Below are 24,161 nucleotides of genomic sequence, written 5' to 3' on the forward strand. Positions count from 1 at the left end.
GGCACAGCGGCACCGGGCTGTGGGGCCAGCTGGGGAATCTTTGGGATGGGCACAGGAACTGCTGGGTGCAGCCACCAGCACCAGTTCAGTTCTGGTGACAGTGCTTGCTGGGCAGGAGGGGCTGTGCCCTGTGCCCAGTTTGGCAGCTGCCTCTCCAGGTGTTTGGCAGAGCAATCTGGTCCCCCCACGCTGCAGGGGCTGAGCTGCTGGGGATTTGGCAGTGGAACCTGGCATCTCAACCTTTCCTCCTGCACAGCCCTGAGATGTGAAGGCCCAGTGACAAGGTGACAATCCCCAAAAATGCAGGAGATGGGCTCTGCATGCTGAGCAGAAGCAGAGGCACCACCTGCCCACGTTACTGAGGGTGGGTTTTACTGGGAGTGTTTCTTGAAGGGACTCAGAAAAAGTTCCACCCTGTGCCAGAGCAGCAGGGTGGTGCTGGTTTCCAGTGAGCAGGGTCTGTGTGGCTGTGTCCCTGCGTGTCTGTGTCCCTGGATGTGTCCAGCAAACGGCAGCACCGCAGGGTCCTTACACAAGGCAGGATGACGCAAGGCCCTGAGTTGGGAATCCTTCTCAGAGGTGTCAGAAGAGGGAACCAAGGCCTCCTTTTCTCTGCTGCAGGAGGAGAATCAGGAAAAGGAACTTTTGGGCTATGGGTGGCTCCAGCCCGTCCTCTGTGCTCTCCTCCTGATGCTGCAGGGAGCAGCAGGTAAGATAATAATGAATTGAATGCACGGACACAGGGAGGATTTAAGTGATGCTACAGGGAAGCTGTGCTGTGGATACCGAGTGTTCCATACAGACATAATGCAGAGGAGAGAAGACAAAGCAAAGCCTTTGATTCAGGCATTTATTTTATCCCTATCCATCTCATGAGTCACATGTGAGTTCTCCTGGTGGCCGTGCCATGCTCCCTGAGGTTCCTCACTGCCATCCCTTTAAGGAATGGTTCCTGCTGCAGGCTTTGCAGCTGGGAGTGGAGCTGAAACCTTGTAACCAAGGTGTGGCTATTTTAGGGATGAGGTTCTGCCCGTATCTCCACAGTTCCTAGCCCGTGTCTTTCTGGCATGGGAGTTGGGTCCTGAGAAATGAATGATATGGGCCTATAAACACCGGGACAAAGTTCCTGTTCCCCCAGAGGGAGCGTGCACAGGGCAGCTCCAGCACAGGCACCCCACACAGCCTGGCCCAGCAGGCACTGCCAGGCTCAGCATCCCCAAAGCACGGCCAGGCAGCAGCATCCCCAGGGACACACACGCTGCTCACCGCCAGCACCATCGCCAGGGCCTTGTGCTGCCACCAAGCCAGTGCCACCCCCAGAGGCAGCAGGCACAGCACCCCTCCGGCAGCAGCACACGCACACACGGCCCAGCCCTGCAATGCCAACGTGCTCAAAGTCTTTATTCAAGCCGCGAAAAGCAGCCCCTGCCCCAGAGACACCGGCGCTGGCAGCAGAGGGCTCCAGCCCAGCAGCGCCCAGCAGGAGCAGCTGCCACTGCTGCTGTCACCGCAGCTGGGCACGGCAGAGGCAGGGACGGGAGGGGACATCAGGAGATGGGTCCAGGAGCCAGAAGCGAGGAATGTCCTGCTTGGGAATTTCAGGGTCTCAAGCCCAGATTCTGTAGAAAGAAAGGAAACGAGCCCATCAGCTGCTATAACTTGTCCTGCCACCCTCTCCCCCTGCCCTGCAATGCCCAGTGTGTGCTGCAGCAGACTCAGGCTCGGGGAGGTGAGCTGCAGCCCTTGGTGCAGACAGGTTGGACCTGGGCTATCTCAGTGCTGGCAGCCCTGGCTCTGAGTGTGTGCAGATGCAGCAAACCTGGATCATGTTCTCAGTGCTGCCCAAGGACAGGGAGTGTTTCACCCTTTGGTGTCTCATGTGAGTAGGGAGACCCTGGTTATCCTGGGGCTGCTGCAGCCCCATTCAGGACAGCTCCAAATCCCCAAGGGCTTTTTCCTTCTCTTTCAGGCCTCTTAGATTAATTATAAAAGCAGGAGAGATTTTATCATGTCTTTGCTAGAAAGAAATCAGTGATAGACTCCTCTAGAGTAAAAGAATGAAAATCTTTCTTCAGGCAGGAATCAGGTCCTTACCTTTTGCAGCACTCACTGACTGGTGAACATCTTCCAATAGCTGTTGAGGGGTCACGACAAGGCCCAAAGGCACAGTATCCCCGTTGGAGCGTGCATCTAAGTATATCCCCTGTTTCCATGGGGAAAGACACACACAGAACAATTACAGCAACAGTTTGGCAGAGCAGGGTGTGCTTGCAGTCCCACTGGCAGGCAGCGACTCCTCACATCCCATGTCCCTGCCCTGCCTGTTCCATGATTTGTGTGGCCTCTGATGGAAAGTCCTTGTGCAGCCCTTGCAGGGACCATCCCTTGGGCTGATGAGGTTTTGGGACACTCAGTGGATGAACCACTGGATGAGAAGGGACACCTTTGTGCCCCAGGCAACGCCCTCCATCCCAACAGCCCTGGGGCTCTCTGCCATCCCTGTGCAGGGCAAGAGATCATCCAGAGACTCCCAAACAGGAACAGCTGGGTGCAGGCTTGGAGCCTGAAACCAAACCCATTAGTGACACACAGATGGAGGTGGGATTCTGTCTGCATGGGATTTCTCCACCCCAAATCTGTGACCAGTTGGAAGATCACTGGAGAAACTCCTTTGACCTCAATGCCCTGTTACCTTCTCATCACTCCCACAAACACAGTCTCTTCCAGGGACACTGAATTCCCCTGCTGCTGGGGGCTCACACTTTCCCCATTTCCCCACCTCCATTCTCACCTGCAGCACCCTGCACCAGCAGGAGGATCAGGGGGAAGAGCAGGAACAGGATCTTCATGGCTGCTGCCTCTCGCGGCTCTTCACAGGGCTGCAGAGGGGACACCAAGGCAATGGGGACATGCAGGACCCCAGGTGGGGCAGGAGCCTGTGTTGCAGGGCTCTGTGGCTCAGCAAAGTGCAGAGGGCCTGCTTCCAGCCACATCTCATCATGTTTCCTTCACTTTTCTCTTTAAAACGTCTGTGCCACCCTTCTAACCCTGGGAGTATTCCACTCTGTGTCAGTCTCCAGGAAATCAATAGCCTAAGCTGATTCAATCACCTTTCTCATAGGTCATCTAACAACTTTTCCCAGAGCAGAGATTGCAGATTTGGGACCAACTGCTACTGATTAAATCAAAATAAATGGCCAGTGACATTTGGGAAATGCAGAAACAAAATTGCCATTGAAAGCTACAGGGCTCTTCCTCTGTCGGGCTTAATATATGAGAAACATGCCCCAGACATCCTACCAAATCCCTGCTGCTTCCTTGGGATCAAGAAAGTCCTGCCAGCTCAGCCTGGCAGTGCCCATCCCCAGCCCCAGAGCATCCCCAGGATTCCCAGTAAAGACATTCCCCAGCCCCACACTTGCTGCCCCTGCCCTGGGCAGCACCGACCCAGCGAGCAGCCAGAGGCCAGGGAAGTGTCTTGGTGCCCAGAAATGGAAGCAGAAATCAGCCTTTGGAATTGCTGAAAGCCTGAAATGATGGGAAATCTCGGTGCTGCTGTGGGAAAAGCGTCTCCCTATTTTGCCAGGGAAAGTCCCCATTCTCCCAACAATGATCTCGTCTCCCTCCTGCAGCATCAAGGCACTGTTCCAGTCTCTCCTGTGCTTAGGAAGACTCAGGTCAACCTTCCACAGGTTTGGGACTCTCAGACTCACATGAGGACTTTCACCCTCTTTCCCAGGAATCTCTGAAGGCCTAATTTTCCACCTGGATACTTCCAGCAGTTTGTCCTTTAGGAGACTCTGCTGTGCCGGGATTTGAGCTGAGATGCTGAGTGGGCAGGATTCCAGAAAGAGACCCCACACTCACCTCCCTGGCAAAGATGTGGGTGCTCAGGCAGCAGCAACCCCAACAGGAATGGCTGTGTCCAGATGCCCCTGGGGTCAGGGAATGCTGCTTTGCCCCAACCATGCTGGATTTATAGCAGTGCTGGTGGGTGGGACAGGCCCCAGTTGCTGCTGGCACAAGTGCCCGGGGCCAACCCGAGAGTGCCCCATGTGCGTGGGGGTGCTGGGGGAGGCGCTGGTCCCTCCCTGCTGCAGGGACAGAGGCTGAGGTGCCTCCTGGGGCTGTTGCAATCGTCACCGTTGTCCCCATGCAACACCTCTCGTGACACCCGCGGCACAGCGGCACCGGGCTGTGGGGCCAGCTGGGGAATCTTTGGGATGGGCACAGGAACTGCTGGGTGCAGCCACCAGCACCAGCCCTGGCCTGCGGGAACCAGAATCCTTTCTCCATAGACTCATCCTGGACTGGTTTGGGTTAGAAGGCATCTTAAAGATCTTCTCTTTTCCCCCCCTCCTCCCATGAGCAGGGACACCTTCCACTGTCCCAGGTTGCTCCAAGCTCCGTTCAGCCCGGACAAGAAACACTTGGACACTTCCAGGGATCCAGGGGCAGCCACAGCTTCTCTGGGCAACCTGTGCCAGGTCTACCCCACCCTCAGAATCAAGAATTTCTTCCCCATATCTTATTTAAACTCTCTCAGTGGGAAACCATTTCCTTCACTCCTATCCTTTGTCTCTTCTCCTCTGATGGAATCACCAATTGGTGTGGGATGGGCAAAAACTCACAGAATATGGAAAAGAACTTTGGACACTGCAAGAACATCTTACTAGACAAGAGGTCTGTGCAGCTGACATGTCAGGGGGATAAACAGGGCTCTCTCTTGTGGCTCTTCAGGTAAAGTGAGAGCAACAGCAGGATAGATGGTAAGTTCTGTAGCCCAGGTGATCCAAAAAACCAGTATCCCCTGCAAATGCCAACCAAGGTGAAGAAATACAAGATGATGCAGTCACTGCTTGTGAATCCAGGGTGTTTGATGCCAGCCATGCCACTGGGAGAAGTGACAGTGCTTGCTGGGCAGGAGAGGCTGTGCCCTGTGCCCAGTTTGGCAGCTGCCTCTCCAGGTGTTTGGCAGAGCAATCTGGTCCCCCCACGCTGCAGGGGCTGAGCTGCTGGGGATTTGGCAGTGGAACCTGGCATCTCAACCTTTCCTCCTGCACAGCCCTGAGATGTGAAGGCCCAGTGACAAAGTGACAATCCCCAAAAATGCAGGAGATGGGCTCTGCATGCTGAGCAGAAGCAGAGGCACCACCTGCCCACGTTACTGAGGGTGGGTTTTACTGGGAGTGTTTCTTGAAGGGACTCAGAAAAAGTTCCACCCTGTGCCAGAGCAGCAGGGTGGTGCTGGTTTCCAGTGAGCAGGGTCTGTGTGGCTGTGTCCCTGCGTGTCTGTGTCCCTGGATGTGTCCAGCAAACGGCAGCACCGCAGGGTCCTTACACAAGGCAGGATGACGCAAGGCCCTGAGTTGGGAATCCTTCTCAGAGGTGTCAGAAGAGGGAACCAAGGCCTCCTTTTCTCTGCTGCAGGAGGAGAATCAGGAAAAGGAACTTTTGGGCTACGGGTGGCTCCAGCCCGTCCTCTGTGCTCTCCTCCTGATGCTGCAGGGAGCAGCAGGTAAGATAATAATGAATTGAATGCATGGACACAGGGAGGATTTAAGTGATGCTACAGGGAAGCTGTGCTGTGGATACCAAGTGTTCCATACAGACATAATGCAGAGGAGAGAAGACAAAGCAAAGCCTTTGATTCAGGCATTTATTTTATCCCTATCAATCTCATGAGTCACATGTGAGTTCTCCTGGTGGCTGTGCCATGCTCCCTGAGGTTCCTCACTGCCATCCCTTTAAGGAATGGTTCCTGCTGCAGGCTTTGCAGCTGGGAGTGGAGCTGGGACCTTGTAACCAAGGTGTGGCTATTTTAGGGATGAGGTTTTGCCCCTATCTCCACAGTTCCTAGCCCGTGTCTTTCTGGCATGGGAGTTGGGTCCTGAGAAATGAATGATATGGGCCTATAAACACCGGGACAAAATTCCTGTTCCCCCAGAGGGAGCGTGTGCAGGGCAGCTCCAGCACAGGCACCCCACACAGCCTGGCCCAGCAGGCACTGCCAGGCTCAGCATCCCCAAAGCACGGCCAGGCAGCAGCATCCCCAGGGACACACACGCTGCTCACCGCCAGCACCATCGCCAGGGCCTTGTGCTGCCACCAAGCCAGTGCCACCCCCAGAGGCAGCAGGCACAGCACCCCTCCGCCAGCAGCACACGCACACACGGCCCAGCCCTGCAATGCCAACGTGCTCAAAGTCTTTATTCAAGCCGCGAAAAGCAGCCCCTGCCCCAGAGACACCGGCGCTGGCAGCAGAGGGCTCCAGCCCAGCAGCGCCCAGCAGGAGCAGCTGCCACTGCTGCTGTCACCGCAGCTGGGCACGGCAGAGGCAGGGACGGGAGGGGACATCAGGAGATGGGTCCAGGAGCCAGAAGCGAGGGAATGTCCTGCTTGGGAATTTCAACCCCAGAATCTGTAGAAAGAAACAAAACCAGCCCATCATCTGCTGTAACTTGTCCTGCCACCCTCTCTCCCTGCCCTGCAATGCCCAGTGTGTGCTGCAGCAGACTCAGGCTCGGGGAGGTGAGCTGCAGCCCTTGGTGCAGACAGGTTGGACCTGGGCTATCTCAGTGCTGGCAGCCCTGGCTCCGAGTGTGTGCAGATGCAGCAAACCTGGATCATGTCCTCGGTGCTGCCCAAGGACAGCAAATGTTTCCCCCTTCGGTGTCTTGGGTGAGTGGGGATGCCCTGGTTGTCCTGGGGCTGCTGCAGCCCCATTCAGGACAGCTCCAAATCCCCAAGGGCTTTTTCCTTCTCTTTCAGGCCTCTTAGATTAATTATAAAAGCAGGAGAGATTTTGTCATGTCTTTGCTAGAAAGAAATCAGTGATAGACTCCTCTAGGGAAAAAGGATGAAAATCTTTCTACAGGCAGGAATCTGGTCCTTACCCTTTGCAGCACACCCTTAGTGATGAACAACTCCCGATAGGTTTTCCAGGGTAGGGGCAACCCCCATAGGTGCAGCGTCCCCCTCGGCGCCTGCATGCAGCTGAACCTCCTGTTTCCATGGACAAAAGCACACTCAACAATTACAGCAACAGTCTGGCAGAGCAGGGTGTGCCTGCAGTCCCGCTGGCAGGCAGCAACTCCTCACATCCCATGTCCCTGCCCTGCCTGTTCCATGATTTGTGTGGCCTCTGATGGAAAGTCCTTGTGCAGCCCTTGCAGGGACCATCCCTTGGGCTGATGAGGTTTTGGGACACTCAGTGGATGAACCACTGGATGAGAAGGGACACCTTTGTGCCCCAGGCAACGCCCTCCATCCCAACAGCCCTGGGGCTCTCTGCCATCCCTGTGCAGGGCAAGAGATCATCCAGAGACTCCCAAACAGGAACAGCTGGGTGCAGGCTTGGAGCCTGAAACCAAACCCATTCGTGACACACAGATGGAGGTGGGATTCTGTCTGCATGGGATTTCTCCACCCCAAATCTGTGACCAGTTGGAAGATCACTGGAGAAACTCCTTTGACCTCAATGCCCTGTTACCTTCTCATCACTCCCACAAACACAGTCTCTTCCAGGGACACTGGATTCCCCTGCTGCTGGGGGCTCACACTTTCCCCATTTCCCCACCTCCATTCTCACCTGCAGCACCCTGCACCAGCAGGAGGATCAGGGGGAAGAGCAGGAACAGGATCTTCATGGCTGCTGCCTCTCGTGGCTCTTCACAGGGCTGCAGAGGGGACACCAAGGCAATGAGGACATGCAGGACCCCAGGTGGGGCAGGAGCCTGGGCTCTGTGGTTCACCACACTGCAGAGGGGCTGCTTCCAGCCACAGCAGATGAGGATTCCTCAACTGTTCTGTTAAAAGCTTTTCTTAGGTCTGTGCTGCACACCAAGCTTTGGGGGCGTTTCATGTCTCAGTCTCTTGGAAATCGATTGCCTCAGTTGATCCTTTTCCTTTAACTGCCTTGAAGGCTTTCCAAAGCCCTTCCCCAGAGAACTGATGATAGTTCTGAGGTGGGCCAAGGGTTGCCAATTCAAACAAAACAATGAACAGAGAAGTTTGGAATTGCAGAGAAAAAGCTGCCATTGAAAGTTATGGAGCTAAAGGACTGTTACTCCCTCAGGCTTCATGAATCCAACACATGTCCCAAAACCCCTGGACCAATCCCCGCTGCTTCCCTGGGCTCAGCAGAGTCCTGCCAGCTCAGCCTGGCAGTGCCCATCCCCAGCCCCAGAGCATCCCCAGGATTCCCAGTAAAGACATTCCCCAGCCCCACACTTGCTGCCCCTGCCCTGGGCAGCACCGACCCAGCGAGCAGCCAGAGGCCGGGGAAGTGTCTTGGTGCCCAGAAATGGAAGCAGAAATCAGCCTTTGGAATTGCTGAAAGCCTGAAATGATGGGAAATCTCGGTGCTGCTGTGGGAAAAGCGTCTCCCTATTTTGCCAGGGAAAGTCCCCATTCTCCCAACAATGATCTCGTCTCCCTCCTGCAGCATCAAGGCACTGTTCCAGTCTCTCCTGTGCTTAGGAAGACTCAGGTCAACCTTCCACAGGTTTGGGACTCTCAGACTCACATGAGGACTTTCACCCTCTTTCCCAGGAATCTCTGAGGGCCAAATTTTCCACCTGGATACTTCCAGCAGTTTGTCCTTTAGGAGACTCTGCTGTGCCGGGCTTTGAGCTGAGATGCTGAGTGGGCAGGATTCCAGAAAGAGACCCCACACTCACCTCCCTGGCAAAGATGTGGGTGCTCAGGCAGCAGCAACCCCAACAGGAATGGCTGTGTCCAGATGCCCCTGGGGTCAGGGAATGCTGCTTTGCCCCAACCATGCTGGATTTATAGCAGTGCTGGTGGGTGGGACAGGCCCCAGTTGCTGCTGGCACAAGTGCCCGGGGCCAACCCGAGAGTGCCCCATGTGCGTGGGGGTGCTGGGGGAGGCGCTGGTCCCTCCCTGCTGCAGGGACAGAGGCTGAGGTGCCTCCTGGGGCTGTTGCAATCGTCACCGTTGTCCCCATGCAACACCTCTTGTGACACCCGCGGCACAGCGGCACCGGGCTGTGGGGCCAGCTGGGGAATCTTTGGGATGGGCACAGGAACTGCTGGGTGCAGCCACCAGCACCAGCCCAGGCCTGGGGGAAGCAGAATCCTTCCTCCATAGACTCATCCTGGACTGGTTTGGGTTAGAAGGCATCTTAAAGATCTTCTCTTTTCCCCCCCTCCTCCCATGAGCAGGGACACCTTCCAGTATCCCAGGTTGCTCCAAGCTCCGTTCAGCCTGGACAAGAAACACTTGGACACTTCCAGGGATCCAGGGGCAGCCACAGCTTCTCTGGGCAACCTGTGCCAGGTCTACCCCAACCTCAGAATCAAGAATTTCTTCCCCATATCTTATTTAAACTCTCTCAGTGGGAAACCATTTCCTTCACTCCTATCCTTTGTCTCTTCTCCTCTGATGGAATCACCAATTGGTGTGGGATGGGCAAAAACTCACAGAATATGGAAAAGAACTTTGGACACTGCAAGAACATCTTACTAGACAAGAGGTCTGTGCAGCTGACATGTCAGGGGGATAAACAGGGCTCTCTCTTGTGGCTCTTCAGGTAAAGAGAGAGCAACAGCAGGATAGATGGTAAGTTCTGTAGCCCAGGTGATCCAAAAAACCAGTATCCCCTGCAAATGCCAACCAAGGTGAAGAAATACAAGATGATGCAGTCACTGCTTGTGAATCCAGGGTGTTTGATGCCAGCCATGCCACTGGGAGAAGTGACAGTGCTTGCTGGGCAGGAGAGGCTGTGCCCTGTGCCCAGTTTGGCAGCTGCCTCTCCAGGTGTTTGGCAGAGCAATCTGGTCCCCCCACGCTGCAGGGGCTGAGCTGCTGGGGATTTGGCAGTGGAACCTGGCATCTCAACCTTTCCTCCTGCACAGCCCTGAGATGCGAAGGCCCAGTGACAAAGTGACAATCCCCAAAAATGCAGGAGATGGGCTCTGCATGCTGAGCAGAAGCAGAGGCACCACCTGCCCACGTTACTGAGGGTGGGTTTTACTGGGAGTGTTTCTTGAAGGGACTCAGAAAAAGTTCCACCCTGTGCCAGAGCAGCAGGGTGGTGCTGGTTTCCAGTGAGCAGGGTCTGTGTGGCTGTGTCCCTGCGTGTCTGTGTCCCTGGATGTGTCCAGCAAACGGCAGCACCGCAGGGTCCTTACACAAGGCAGGATGACGCAAGGCCCTGAGTTGGGAATCCTTCTCAGAGGTGTCAGAAGAGGGAACCAAGGCCTCCTTTTCTCTGCTGCAGGAGGAGAATCAGGAAAAGGAACTTTTGGGCTATGGGTGGCTCCAGCCCGTCCTCTGTGCTCTCCTCCTGATGCTGCAGGGAGCAGCAGGTAAGATAATAATGAATTGAATGCACGGACACAGGGAGGATTTAAGTGATGCTACAGGGAAGCTGTGCTGTGGATACCGAGTGTTCCATACAGACATAATGCAGAGGAGAGAAGACAAAGCAAAGCCTTTGATTCAGGCATTTATTTTATCCCTATCAATCTCATGAGTCACATGTGAGTTCTCCTGGTGGCTGTGCCATGCTCCCTGAGGTTCCTCACTGCCATCCCTTTAAGGAATGGTTCCTGCTGCAGGCTTTGCAGCTGGGAGTGGAGCTGAAACCTTGTAACCAAGGTGTGGCTATTTTAGGGATGAGGTTTTGCCCCTATCTCCACAGTTCCTAGCCCGTGTCTTTCTGGCATGGGAGTTGGGTCCTGAGAAATGAATGATATCTGGGCCTATAAACACCGGGACAAAATTCCTGTTCCCCCAGAGGGAGCGTGCGCAGGGCAGCTCCAGCACAGGCACCCCACACAGCCTGGCCCAGCAGGCACTGCCAGGCTCAGCATCCCCAAAGCACGGCCAGGCAGCAGCATCCCCAGGGACACACACGCTGCTCACCGCCAGCACCATCGCCAGGGCCTTGTGCTGCCACCAAGCCAGTGCCACCCCCAGAGGCAGCAGGCACAGCACCCCTCCGGCAGCAGCACACGCACACACGGCCCAGCCCTGCAATGCCAACGTGCTCAAAGTCTTTATTCAAGCCGCGAAAAGCAGCCCCTGCCCCAGAGACACCGGCGCTGGCAGCAGAGGGCTCCAGCCCAGCAGCGCCCAGCAGGAGCAGCTGCCACTGCTGCTGTCACCGCAGCTGGGCACGGCAGAGGCAGGGACGGGAGGGGACATCAGGAGATGGGTCCAGGAGCCAGAAGCGAGGGAATGTCCTGCTTGGGAATTTCAGGGTCTCAACCCCATAGTCTGTAGAAAGAAACAAAACCAGCCCATCATCTGCTGTAACTTGTCCTGCCACCCTCTCCCCCTGCCCTGCAATGCCCAGTGTGTGCTGCAGCAGACTCAGGCTCAGGGAGGTGAGCTGCAGCCCTTGGTGCAGACAGGTTGGACCTGGGCTATCTCAGTGCTGGCAGCCCTGGCTCCGAGTGTGTGCAGATGCAGCAAAACCTGGATCATGTCCTCAGTGCTGCCCAAGGACAGGGAGTGTTTCACTCTTTGGTGGCTTGGGCGAGTCCTGTGCAGAGCCTGAATGAGCCTCCTGTAGCTGGCGGAGAGTGGGGAGGCCCTGGCTGACCTGGGGCTGCTGCAGCCCCTCTTGGGGCACTTCCAATCACCTTCCCTTCCCTCAGCTCTGTCCTGGACATGAAGGACTCTGAGCCATTTGCTGCTAATGGACCCTTAAATACCTTCTGCCATGATAGCAGCTTTTGTAATTCCAAAACTTACCTTTTGCAGCAGAAGTAAAACCTGGAACATTTTCCTGCGATGACATAGGGGAAAGAGCAGTTCAGGAGTGAGCAGTACCCCTTTTCTTTCTGACATTGTTTCCTATTTGTTGGACCCAAGGAGGATCCTGCAAAGTGAAAGAGGCCAAAGTGAGTATGGCTTAACTGTAAAAAATGTGTCTGGTTCCAGAGGAACCAGTGCTGGCTCTGAGTCCCAGTCTCAGTCTCCAATGACCTGAGAACCAAACCCAACATCTTAAACTCTCCAGTCATTTTTTCTACAGCAACGTGTGCACATGGGCAAAGACCCAGGGAAGAGCAGCATGAGCTGCACGAGTTGCTGTGCTGGATCCTCAGCTGCCCAGACCTTCCTCACAGCAAATCCCTCCCAAATGTTATAAATACCTGAGAAACCTGATCACCTCCCAGGACCTGGAAAACCCCACTGGCTGAGGCTCACACCTCCGCCATCTCCCCTCTGTCCCTCTCACCTGCAGCACTGTGGACCAACAGGAGGAACAAGGGGAAGAGCAGGTAGAGGATCCTCATGGCTGATGCCTGTCCTAGGTCTTCTCGGGGCTGCAGAGGGGACACATCGAGAGCCAAGCCAGGGTCAAGGATTATGGGGAATCTTTGTTTCTGAAGAGGCCAAGCTAAATGAAGTCTTATCCAGTGCTCTCCATCCCCCAGCCAGCCCAAAGCTGGCTGCCCAAACACCCTGCACAATCCCCTCTACCTTCCTGAGGTCGGGAAAGCCTTCCCAGCTCACTTGGGAGTGTTTATCCCTAATTCCAGAGCATTCTCAGGATTCCCAGCCAGCACATTGCCCATCCCTTTGCAGCACTGATCCAGGAAGGAGCAGGAGGGCAGGGAAGTTTCTTGAGGGCCTGGAAGTGACCACCCAGTGACCTACCTGATGGAGGCGTCAGTCAGAGCACACCAAGGCAGAAAGGGTCTGTAACAAAGCAACCTGGAATCACTTGTGTGAAGAGTCCCGATGGGGGAGTGTCCCTGTGCCCCAACCACGCTGGATTTATAGCAGTGCTGGTGGGTGGGACAGGCCCCAGTTGCTGCTGGCACAAGTGCCCGGGGCCAACCCGAGAGTGCCCCATGTGCGTGGGGGTGCTGGGGCTGGCGCTGGTCCCTCCCTGCTGCAGGGACAGAGGCTGAGGTGCCTCCTGGGGCTGTTGCAATCGTCACCGTTGTCCCCATGCAACACCTCTTGTGACACCCGCGGCACAGCGGCACCGGGCTGTGGGGCCAGCTGGGGAATCTTTGGGATGGGCACAGGAACTGCTGGGTGCAGCCACCAGCACCAGCCCAGGCCTGGGGGAAGCAGAATCCTTCCTTCATAGACTCATCCTGGACTGGTTTGGGTTGGAAGGGACCTTAAATTCATCCCTTTCCACCCTCTGCCATGGGCAGGGACACCTTCCACTGTCCCACATTGATCCAAGCCCTGTCCAACCCGGCCTTTCACACTTCCACGGATCCAGGGGCAGCCACAGCTTCTCTGGGCAACCTGTTCCAGGGCTTCACCACCCTCAGAGCTGAGAATTTCTTCCTAATATCCAACCTAGCCCTGTCCTCTATCAGTTTGAAGCCATTCTCCCTTGTCCTGGCACTCCAGGCCCTGGTCCAAAGTCTGTCTCCAGCTCCTTTGGATCTTCTTGAGGCACTGGAAGGGTGTCCAAGGTCTCCCCAGCCTCTTGTCTTCTCCAGAAGACACCCCCAGATGTGTCTTCTGGAGAAGATAACTCGGTATCTGTGGTGTATGTTTTGGTGTTTATGAGTCTGCTTTTTGAGTGAGGCACAAAATGAATAGCTCTTTTGAGCCTTCTGCTCTGTAGCTCCATCACTGGGCAGAGTTTTGCTGCCAAGCCATTGCCCTGAAGCAAATCTGAAATATTTGTTAATGATGTGGTGTGTTTTGGAGAAAGAAAGTGGCAGGATGGAGGGATGTTCATAGGAAGTGAGAGGTGGATGAATTTACCCAGTGAAACAGGATGGAAGCAAATGCCAATAAACGGAAACCTGGCATCTCTGCCAAGTGCTTGATACCCAGCTGGAAATATGGAATTGGCCAGGGTGGCCTCCTTGGAAAGAGAAATCTCTAACAGTACAACCAGAGCCATTTGTTATGAACACACATGTGCATGGATCAGCACCGTGGAAGCCTTTTCCAGAGAGGGTGAGCTCAGGCTTAGCAGAGGGAAGCCATTCTAACCTCGAGTTGTGTCCAGGTGGGTGGAAAGGAGAAAACACCCAGCTCCCACCCTTTAGAGTTACCCAGGTTACCCATCTGATCCATGGGACCCCTTTGTGATGCCACCTTGAGGGGCACCTGGACAGCCTCTCTGGGAGATCTGTTTTCCTCTAAGGTCTCCAAAGGTCTGCCTGAGGTGTCCCATGGGATCATCCCAAGTGCTCATGAGGGCAAGGGAGTCCCTCCCTGCCATGTGGTGGGATGGGGTGTGGAGCAGCAAAGCTCCCAGCAGGGTCTCTGGCAAGGAGAGTTACAGTGGGCCCTGGGCCTCCAGGTGGGGAATGAGGGGGTTTAACCATTCATGTTTTCCCAAGAAGATTTCTGCACAGTAAAAAAAAAGGAATTTTGGCATCTGCACACATTCCCACAAAGGGAATCTGAGTTCTTCCAGCCAGCCTATCCCTTGGCACTGCAGGTTAAGGTTTGTGTAGACTTGGAGAGCTGTATGACAGAAAAACTCAAATTAAGGAGCAGTTTGCTCCATAAATCGTTGCCCTCTGGGGTTTGTGTGTCAAACCCCAGGCAGGATCATGACCCAAGTTTCAGTGCATGTTTCAGTGAGCAATACTAAGCAACAACAGTTTATTTAGGAGGGAAAGCAATGCAGAACACATTTCAATTTACTCTGTATCATAAAGCCTTTTGCATTGGAAATGAAAGGGGTGTGAGGCTTTGCAGCAGGATCCAGTGGGTTTAGGAGTAAGGAGATTCCAAGCAACTTTGTAGGTTTAGAAGAAATTTTCATTGGTCTTCAATGAATGGTTCATCAACATTTCTTAGGTTCCATGGCCTGCACAAAGGAAAAAAAAAAATTCAGATTTTCTTTCTGCTTATATTCCCTCCCTGCTTATTCTCAGCCCATGTACATTTTCCTCTTGGACACAAATTCTTCCCAAAATAGCTGATGTCATGTGCTGTCATGCTGGGACAGCTCTGTGCAATCATACCTGTGAGTAAGGAGACTGTTTCCCTATTGTTTCAGGAAAAGCAGGGAATTAAATTGATATCCCTAGATTCTGGGGTGAATGCATTCAGTCCTGAGTGAAAATAGAAGGCTGTTTTTCATATGATAATTTATTTTTACAACACTGTCGCCCTTTTTGCACACACTTGGTGGCACTCAGAGACCTCTGGTCACCCACTCAGCACAGCAGCCCAGTTTCACAAATGCCAAAACTGGATATTTTGCTTTGACACAGGAGCTGTAGAGGGTCAAACAGAGCTGAGGCAGCACAAGGCTGACATCTCTGATGGTATTTTATCCTTCTTGCTGGAGCAGATCATCGTGAAAAAGCACTGTGGAGCTCAATTTACTGGAGTTCAAAGAATCATAGAATAAGCTGAGTTGGAAGAGACTCGCAAGGATCATTGAGCCCAACTCCTGGCCCTGCACAGGGAAACCCCAAAAACCTCACCCTGTGCCTGAGAGTGTTGTCCAAATGCTTCTTGGACAACGTGTAACACTTGAGTCAACACAAAACACTTGACTGTCCTCATGGCATAATAGCTTTTTTTTCCTTATACCTAATTTAAAGGTATTCAAGGAACACCTTGGGGTTTAGGATACAGGCAAAATATTTAATATTTCTCTGTTAATCCTGCAGATGAACCTTGGTGAATGCCAAACTCACGGTTTGCAGCAGGAGCGGAACCCAAAGCAACTTCCAACTTTAACCAGATGGATGGGACATCCTCCAAAGTGGCAGCTCCCTCCTTTACAGAAAAACATTTCCCTCTGGGGCAAAGACAAACCTGCAACAAGAACAAAATATTTCCTTCTCCCTCACTCTGCAGGATAGGAAATTGCAGTCAAAGCTTCTCATTCCTTGAGCTGCCTTTGTCACCAACATCCCACCTTGGCTATTTTGAAAGGCCATGTGGCAGGTGAGGTTACAAAGAAGGTCCAGCACAAGAGCTGGGCTGATTGTTTAGTTCCTGACTGGCTTCTAGCAATTTTAAACAGAAGTGGTTAAAATGTGCTAGGAATTTTACTTCAGGTGTGCACAAAGTCATTTTCTATCATCTCTTTCCCATCTTACCTGGAGAAACCTGGAGCGCCAAGAAGAGGAGAGAAAAGAGCAGGTAAAGGATCTTCATGGCTGTGGATGGGCTCTGGCACTCCTGGGAACACAACCAAGAAAGATGTTTGAAATACAGTCCCTGGCATCTGCAGTCTTCTGAACTACACAAACACTGTGTTAATAAAAATGACTTTTATATGAACTTTATCTTCAAGCTTTCAAAAATAACTAGTGAAACCCATAGGAAATCATGACTGTTGTGTGGGACAAGATGTTTTCAGGACGTGTGATCATTAAGTTACTTTATTAGTTTGGTTACTCAGATTTCTTTTAAATTTTGCAAATAGTCCTTAGCCAGCACAGAATCATTGAATACCAGAATGGTTTGGATTGGAAAGAACCTTGAAGTTCATCCCTTTCCACCTTCCTGCCATGGGCAGGGACACCTTCCACTAGACCAAGTTGCTTCAAGCCCCATCCCACCTGGCCTTGGACACTTCCAGGGTTGCAATTACAACTTTATTTTTAACTAAATGATTTTATCTCATAAATAAACAACATTAAGCAAAATAAGGTGATGTTAGAGTCAAAATTAAAAACTTCAGGAAAAAATGACTTCATTTTGCAATGTTAAAATTTATCAAGAAATAACAGCTGAAATAAATTTGCTTCAAATCTTCAGTCTTGGTTTAGAGGCAGCAGTTCTACAATGGAAATGTGCAACCAAATCTGTTCCCATTTAAAAAGAAAACTTGAAAAGCAAACATATGATACCTTCATTGGAAGAGTTTAAACTAATGTTAGTCTTAGCTTTATAGGATAGAAGGGCTCTTATGGATAAGGAAGTGGTAGCTAACGTTATATATCCTGGCATTTGGAATGTTCTGATCTATCACAAATCATGTTCTCTCAAGCAAGGAAGGGAAATGAGATTGTGCTAAAATGTCCTATTGCTGCAAACAGAATTGATAGAGGGTGACCCAAAGCTGCTTCAAAATTAGTATTAGAAGTTTACACAAGTTTGTATATATTTGAAAATATCAGGAGAAATAAGGAGACAAAGTTAACAATTCTGAAAATGAAATAAGGGTCTTAATGTAAAGACATAGATTAAAATATGCTATATAAAAATATATATGTTATATACTATATTAAACTATATAAATATACAGTTTTATACCTCTTACGTACTGCAAATATTATATAACCATTTAAAATATATTCAAGCTATATATTTAATGGAAATATATATATATCAATCAATATGTAGATTTCCATTGAGAGGTCACCAATTTCTTTGGAGCACAGACCTTTCTAAAGTAACCTGACCCAACCAGATTTTTACTTTCCCTTGAGAATTTTTATTAAAGCATTCTAGGTATTAGCACATATTTGAACTAATTATTCAACATGTCCAATTTTCCAAAATCTTAGGTTTACCATTTTTAGTTGCATATAAATTAAAGTTAATAATGCAGAAGTTTGGGGGTTTTGTTTTGGGGTTGGGTTTTTGAGGAAAAAGACAAAAGCTGTCATTGAAAGAAAAGAACAGAGAAGTTACCAGGTATCAGGAGAGCCCCAAAGCCAAACAAGACCTGCTCGTGGTCCCTTCCTTCCTGAGGCCTTTGGCTGTGGGGCTGAGATCCTCTTTTATAAGGTGAGTCCCAAAAGAGACTGACAAGTGCTTTCTCTTCTCAGCCATGTGTGGAACCAATCCAAAAATTGCTCTTTTTTTTTTCTGGTGGCATCTAATCCAACCAGAAATCAGCTTCCTGATGATAAAATACGGTTTCTTTCCGAACCTGTTGAAGCTTTTTTCTGGAAAATCCCAGGTTATTCGTGCAATACCTCTTGTGACACTCCAGTTTGTGTAAGATACGTTAACCCACCATGGTGTGTGTCAAACATCTTGGGACATAGGTCGAACTGTCCCTGCTTAGGAGCAACTTAAAACCTTGCAGTACATGGCATCTGTGTGTTCCCTGCAATCCCACTTAATTTTCTCTTCCATAAATGCAGAATGTAAGAACGCAGAATGGACATATGGAACTAAAACAAATGTCCATTGGCTTCCTGGCCAGTGGCCACTGAAGATGCCTGAGTGAAACAAAATGTACTGAAATAAGGGAGTACATAATGGTTATGTCCCTGGACACCCTTCCAGTTGATGGGAAATATGTAAATTTAGGCAAATGCAGTGCCAGAGGATGTCTTTGGACCCTCAGGCTCCATAGCTCCTGAGTGAGCTTTTTTCCCAGAACTCTGGTTAATTTTTGGTACTTCTGTCTTCCAGAGGACCTTCAGTTGATTATGCCAAAACCATACTATGCCTTAGATTAAATTCTTGGCTGTGAGGGTGGTGAGACCCTGCCCAGAGAAGCTGGGGCTGCCCCTGGATCCCTGGAAGTGTCCAAGGCCAGGTTGGACAGGGCTTGGAGCAGCCTGGGATAGTGGAAGGTGTCTCTGTCTACATCAGGGAGGTTGGGATGAAATGGTCTTTAAGGTCCCTTAGGATCCAAACCACTCTATGTTTCTAGGATTCTAAAATATTAAATACTTTTTCAGATCTTATTTTACTTTAAATCTCCCTTCAGTCAACAAACAAATATTGTTTATGCAGTATTTTAACATGACATATGAAGTGCATCGTAATGGTTAGTGATACATTCACTAATTTGAATGATTGGTGTTTCTAATTGACCAGGACCTCTGCAAATGTCACCATGTCTTACATCACATTTAGTATAAAATTAAACTGAAATATTTTAATTGATGACTGATTTATCAGTGATTTATTAGTGATGTAATTTTTTCTATACGTTGACATTAAGTTCTTAAGTAGAACCATAGAGTAGTTTGAGTTGCAAGGGACTTCTGAAAGGTGAATTAATCCAAGCCCTCTGCAATGAGCAGGGACCTCTTCAACTAGATCAGGTCAGCCCAAAACTATCTCAAAGCCCTTTCCAAGTGTACACGTACAGAGAAGTGTACAGAAATTACCTATATGCATGTGAAAACATGCCTACAAATGATTTCACTTAAAAGCATACCCTGACACAGCTTTTTATTCTCTAGATAATTTTATATGTGAACTGTTTCTGCAAGAGAAAAAAATGATAATTGAATTTCTGGTGTGTCTGCCAACATCTGGCCATAAAACTGAAAAATGGAGGGAATAAAATTGCAGAAGCTGCAGTTGCTTCACCTCTTGCCAAGTGTTTGTGGTTAACTTGCCAACTGTTACTGTTACCCAACCCAATTCCTCAAGGAAACAAAGGTGCATCGTTAATTTTTATTGTCTGTAAGATCCTGTGTGCAAGTCCTATCAAGGGCTTGGCTTTAACACTGAGCATCCTTGGCACCGTTTAATATAAATTCTGCATGGTCACAGTCCCATCACTGCCATAAAAATACCTCTGCCTGGACAAGGCAGAAGGAAGGGGGAAGCAGAGGAGGGATGGAGCACCTTTGACAGAACTCAGCGAGATTTTGGGTTGTGGTTCTTAGGGTGGGCAATCTTTCCATCCCCATCTGCAGCTCCTGTTCTTCTGAGCAAGGGACAGTCAGACACTTCCAAACATTATGATGGGGTCAGCATTTTGTTTAATAATACAGTGCTGAAGAGCTGCTGTGCTTGAGGCAGGTGGGATGTATTATAAAGGGAAATGTCTTCACAAAGAGGCTGCAAATTAACTGGAGGAGAAATGTCTTTCACTCTTTTTAAATCAAGACGTTCGAGTAATATTACCAAGATCACCTTCCAGAGAGGAAGGAGGATCTTCTCTCCATCTTAGGAGTTTGTGTCTAGCACAGAAGATGAGGCAATTAGGAGCAAAAATGAGAATCTCAAACTCTGCTCCTAGTAGTTTTCTCTTGAAAAAAAGTATGGACAATATCAGGGAAGTCTTTCAGTGGTGTTACCCCTGATTGAAGTGCTTCAAACTGTACACAAAATGTATTTAATAAATCTCAAGGCTTTCATGATTATGCAGTTATCTTGAGTAAATGATGAGACTAACACAAGTCTGGCTCCATCTTTTGACCCGACAGCTAATTAAAGGTACTGGGGTGCAAGGGCAGAGCCCACTCTCTTATTTGAGAACCACGCTGTGACTGGCAGTGATGTGTGTGTGATCAAATCTGCTTGGCACAGACCAGCTACTGGCTACAGGCCGGTTTCTAAAATTCGGAGAACCTCTGTAAACCAAATCAAATTTTCTAGAGAAAAATGGTAGGGGTCATCTCACCAAATTTCAGATATCCTAGAAGGAAATATCAAAGTCCAAGCTATTTTCACTGCTCTTCCTTCATGGATAAGGAAAAGAAACTGTTCTATGGATTTTTTAACAGACATTTGCAATAAGATTGTTAGAAATAAATGTAAAAGTAACAGTAGGGATAGAAGAAACCCAGAAATGTTGCAGGAGGAGGTGTTTTGCAAGAGCCATGAGCACTAATTCTGCAGAATGACACAAGTGGCAGCTGTGTCTCTCACAGAGCCAGAGTTTGCTCTTCAGAGGGTTTTTTAAAATATGTTGTGACCTCTCCAAACCCACACAGAAAGTCATTAGGAGTCCACACCATCTCGGTTTGGTAGCATACTCCACTGGGCACTGTTGTGTGAATGTTTAGCAGCTGCTTCTGAGGAGGTAACTGCCAAATCACTCTGTTGAACATCCATAACTTTTGGAAATATGCTTTTTACTCTCTTCCTCTTTCCTTTATTTTTATGGTTTTTTTCCTGGTTTGTGTTGCTGATATAACTCAAAATGTTCCTGGTTTTCCCTTGCATAAGATCCACCCATAAGTGAAGTTTCTCAGGTGCCTCCAGGCCCTCTGAAGGAATCATCTGGAGACATCTCAGCTTTATCTACACTGCTGGGCCATGAGGGCAGGGAAAAAGAGACAGAAGCACAGATTCCAGCCCGTATTTTGTTTCTCCCAGTGAGAAGGGAAGGTCCACTGTGAAACTGCAATGACTGCTCCTTTTGGTCCTGAGGGCTCCTTATTTGTAGAACTGCAGAATGGTTTGGGTTGGAAGGGACCTTAAAAATCATCTCAACCCCCTACCAAGAGCAGGGACACCTTCCACTATCCCAGGTTGCTCCAGGCTCATCCGTCCTGGCCTTGGACATTTTCAGGGATGGGGCAGCCACAGCTTCTCGGGACACCCTGTGTCTCACTGGGAGAATTTTCCCCTCCTTCCCTACAAAAGAATCACCCGGGGTTTAACCACATGAAATGCCACCATAACTGATTTTATTAAAGAAGAGGAAAGAAACAGTTTCCACAGTGTTGCCTGGTTCATGTTTCTGATGTTTGCTTCACTGCAAGGAAAGATTGTGGCAGCTTTTCATTGCAGCAGGAACTGGTGCCACCAGGAGTGATGGGATCAGGGTGATTCCCAGAAGCTGTTCAGTATTAGCAGGAAGGGTTTCCAAGGAGAATCCAGGGACTCTTCAGCTATACCACCCCCTGCATGGTGAAGAGGAGAGAGTTTCAGGCTACCCATCTGTAGGTTTTCTGCAGAGACGTTCCCCCTATCTCGTGACTTCAGAGCAGAGGCCGCCATGGGATGTGAATTCCCCCTCTATGCCAGCAGGTTTGGGACTGGAGAAGTGAGACAGGTGGCAGGAGCTGTGCCTTTAAAATGCTGCTCTGGAGAAAAGATAACGAGGGTATGAGCCATTCCCACAGTGATCCCTGCATTTCTACTCACCTTTTGCAGCAGGAAAATCCATGGCTACAACTTCCAATCCAGTAATACGGGCGACGGCAAATTCCTGGGAAGCAGCGTCCGTTTTGGGCCACACAAGAATCATCCAGCCCAGGAAACACGTGTTGTCCTGCACAGCACAAAGAGAAGACTCATTTACCATGAAAGTGAGAAAAAGTGAATACATTCTTCTTTACTCCCCTCCCTCCTTACCTGCAGCCCCTTGGAGCACCACGAAGAGGACAACCAGGAGCATGTGAAGGATCCTCATGGCCACAGCTGGGATGTGTCCTTACCTCCACTGAGCAGAGAGCACAAGGTTGAACAACACCGGACAGAGGATTCCCTCCTGAACAGGAGATGGGGAAATACTTAAAGAATGTGCCTGGAGACACCAAAGCCAAAACCTTTGTCCAGTGGATTTGGACAAAGCACACAGTGAAAACTTCCTCCTTGGAGATATTAGTAATTTCAAGGAATGCATCTCTAAAAAACCTGACCTAATTAGCACTGCTTTAAGCACAGATTCAAACTAGCATTTCCTGGAATAGCTCAAAATCTAAGTTATTCTGGGATTGTATGGTGTTTTGGTGCTGGTTTTCATTTTTGTTTCTTCTTTTAATTTTGATTTTACTGCAGTGAAAAAAAAAGATATCCCAGACCTTTTCAGCACCAGGCAGGTTACTCTGGTACCAGCATAGGCCCACAAATTATCCCCCTCCCACATATTGAAGTACACAAAGAGTTCAGAGAATGAGCCATTTGTAAGCCTTAGGAAAGTCTAAAAAAAGATATCTGTCTTTTTCCAATATTAATTAAGATGGCAACTCATTAAAAATGTTACTGCATTCAGGTAAGACGAGGCCCAAAATGCAAAGCTCAGCTGCTGTGCTGGCTGGGTGTCTGTTTCTGGAGGAAAACGGACATTTCTCTCTCTGATGCCTCAGGGGAAGGCTTCCAGGTCCCTGTTCCTCTTGGAGGTCAGCAAACCCAGCGTGCTCCTGGAAGCCCTGCAAGCAGCCACTCTGGTTCTACAGAACACATACACACAGGAGGCACTTGCTGGACTAAAGAGAAGGAAGGGGTTAATCAAAGCAGAGATTTGAGACTGATGAAAGGAAAAGAGGTTTATGAAGATGGAGAGGTGAGAGGCTCTCCAGAACCAGGCAGAGTTACCTGTGGAGGAGGTGGAGGATCACTGCCCCTTCTGTTCTCCCATGGGTGCACCAGAGCCAAACACGCCTATAAAGGGTTGGGGATGTGCCAATGCAGTCACGGGCCAATGAAAAAAAAGCCTTTTTCAGCCTGTGTTTTCTTTCTTCCAATGAGAAAGGAAGGTCCACTTTGAGACTGCTTTTACCACAGAGCCCCTGCTCTTTGTGCAACCCGTCTTAGACCATCCAAGTTTGTGTAAGACACGTTAGACCACAGGGTGATGTAAAATTCCTGGAAACGTGCAATGAGTGCTCCTTCTGATCCTGAGGGCTCCTTGGCTGTAGAATCATGGAATGGTTTGGGGTGGAAGGGACCTTAAAGATCAACCAGTTCCACCCCCTGCTATGGGGCAGAAGGTGGGGACACCTTCCACTATCCCAGGTTGCTCCGTCCAGCCTGGCCTTGAACATTTCCAGGGATCCAGGGGCAGCCACAGCTTCTCTGGGCAACCTGCGCCAGGGCCTCACCACCCTCACAGGGAAAAATTTCCCCTCTTTCCCTAGGAAAAAATCACTGGCAATGTCATCAGCTTCCCCTGGTGATTGCTGTGGTGCTTTACAGATCTTCTGCACCAAGGAGCCAAGAGAACCAGAAACCTTGATGCCTAGGAGGGATTCCAAAACTGAGAAAGGAGGAGGACAGGAATGGGCTGTGGGAATCTATGTGGATTTTAAGAAATCTCAGCTCTGATGTCCACCCTCAGGTTACCTAAATCTAGAGTTTGTTTCCAGCTGGATAAACTCCACGTGGGACAAATCATGCCTTTGCAATGCAGTCAGTGAAGCACAGATAAATATTACTGCTGCTCTAGAGGTGTAAAGCTGAATTTTTGCTCCCTGGTTCTTCAAGCAGCACTTTTATCCTCATATTTCCAGGGATTTGGAAGCAGCTGGCAAACCCTCTGCTTGCTTGTGCCTTCCCTGAGCTGGGGGGTCTCTGTGGTGGGAGAGGTACAATTCCCAGAGGGATCAGGGACAGCTTACTCCACATCGCTGCTTAAAACACCCAACAGCAGATGGGATTTCCAGGCAGGTTTTGGCCAAGTCAGGTCTGGGCAGTTTTCCACAGGGCTGTCCAAGGCCACTGGATGGACAGCAGGGCTGTTCCCACATGGATTTCATGCCAATTTTTGCCAGGTGTGGAGGTGCTGTGAGGACAAATGTTGGGCAATCATACCAAAGGTCTGTCATCCTTCCTGTCATTTCCACAGAGGACGCTG

At 50.2% G+C, this 24,161-nt stretch overlaps 1 protein-coding gene and 1 long non-coding RNA gene across 2 annotated transcripts; both read right to left on the reverse strand.

Annotated features, from left to right (window-relative positions):
* Nucleotides 1-6,325: 6,325 nt before the first annotated feature.
* Nucleotides 6,326-8,754, reverse strand: LOC309585975. The gene is made up of 4 exons (XR_014227336.1): nt 8,682-8,754; nt 7,592-7,679; nt 6,897-7,005; nt 6,326-6,421 (listed from the first exon to the last, which is right to left on the reverse strand). It is a non-coding gene; the product is annotated as an uncharacterized lncRNA (long non-coding RNA).
* A 5,900-nt stretch (nt 8,755-14,654) lies between these two features.
* LOC309585969 (gallinacin-2) lies at nt 14,655-17,618 on the reverse strand. The gene is made up of 4 exons (XM_082302449.1): nt 17,573-17,618; nt 16,030-16,111; nt 15,622-15,742; nt 14,655-14,780 (listed from the first exon to the last, which is right to left on the reverse strand). Exons 2-4 carry the CDS (start codon nt 16,085-16,087, stop codon nt 14,732-14,734), a joined length of 228 nt encoding a protein of 75 aa, XP_082158575.1. The 5' UTR covers nt 16,088-16,111; nt 17,573-17,618; the 3' UTR covers nt 14,655-14,731.
* Nucleotides 17,619-24,161: the final 6,543 nt, after the last annotated feature.

Source organism: Coloeus monedula (assembly GCF_965178545.1).
Source record: "Coloeus monedula genome assembly, chromosome: 2".
Taxonomy (NCBI): domain Eukaryota; kingdom Metazoa; phylum Chordata; class Aves; order Passeriformes; family Corvidae; genus Coloeus; species Coloeus monedula.

Coding starts and splice junctions, on each gene's coding strand:
- LOC309585969 (XM_082302449.1), bottom strand. CDS start 16,087: ATGAAGATCCTTTACCTGCTCTTTTCTCTCCTCTTCTTGGCGCTCCAG. Junction 15,743..16,029: donor GGCGCTCCAGGTTTCTCCAG/GTAAGATGGGAA, acceptor TTCTTGTTGCAG/GTTTGTCTTTGCCCCAGAGG. Junction 14,781..15,621: donor TTCCGCTCCTGCTGCAAACC/GTGAGTTTGGCA, acceptor TCCTTTGTGCAG/GCCATGGAACCTAAGAAATG.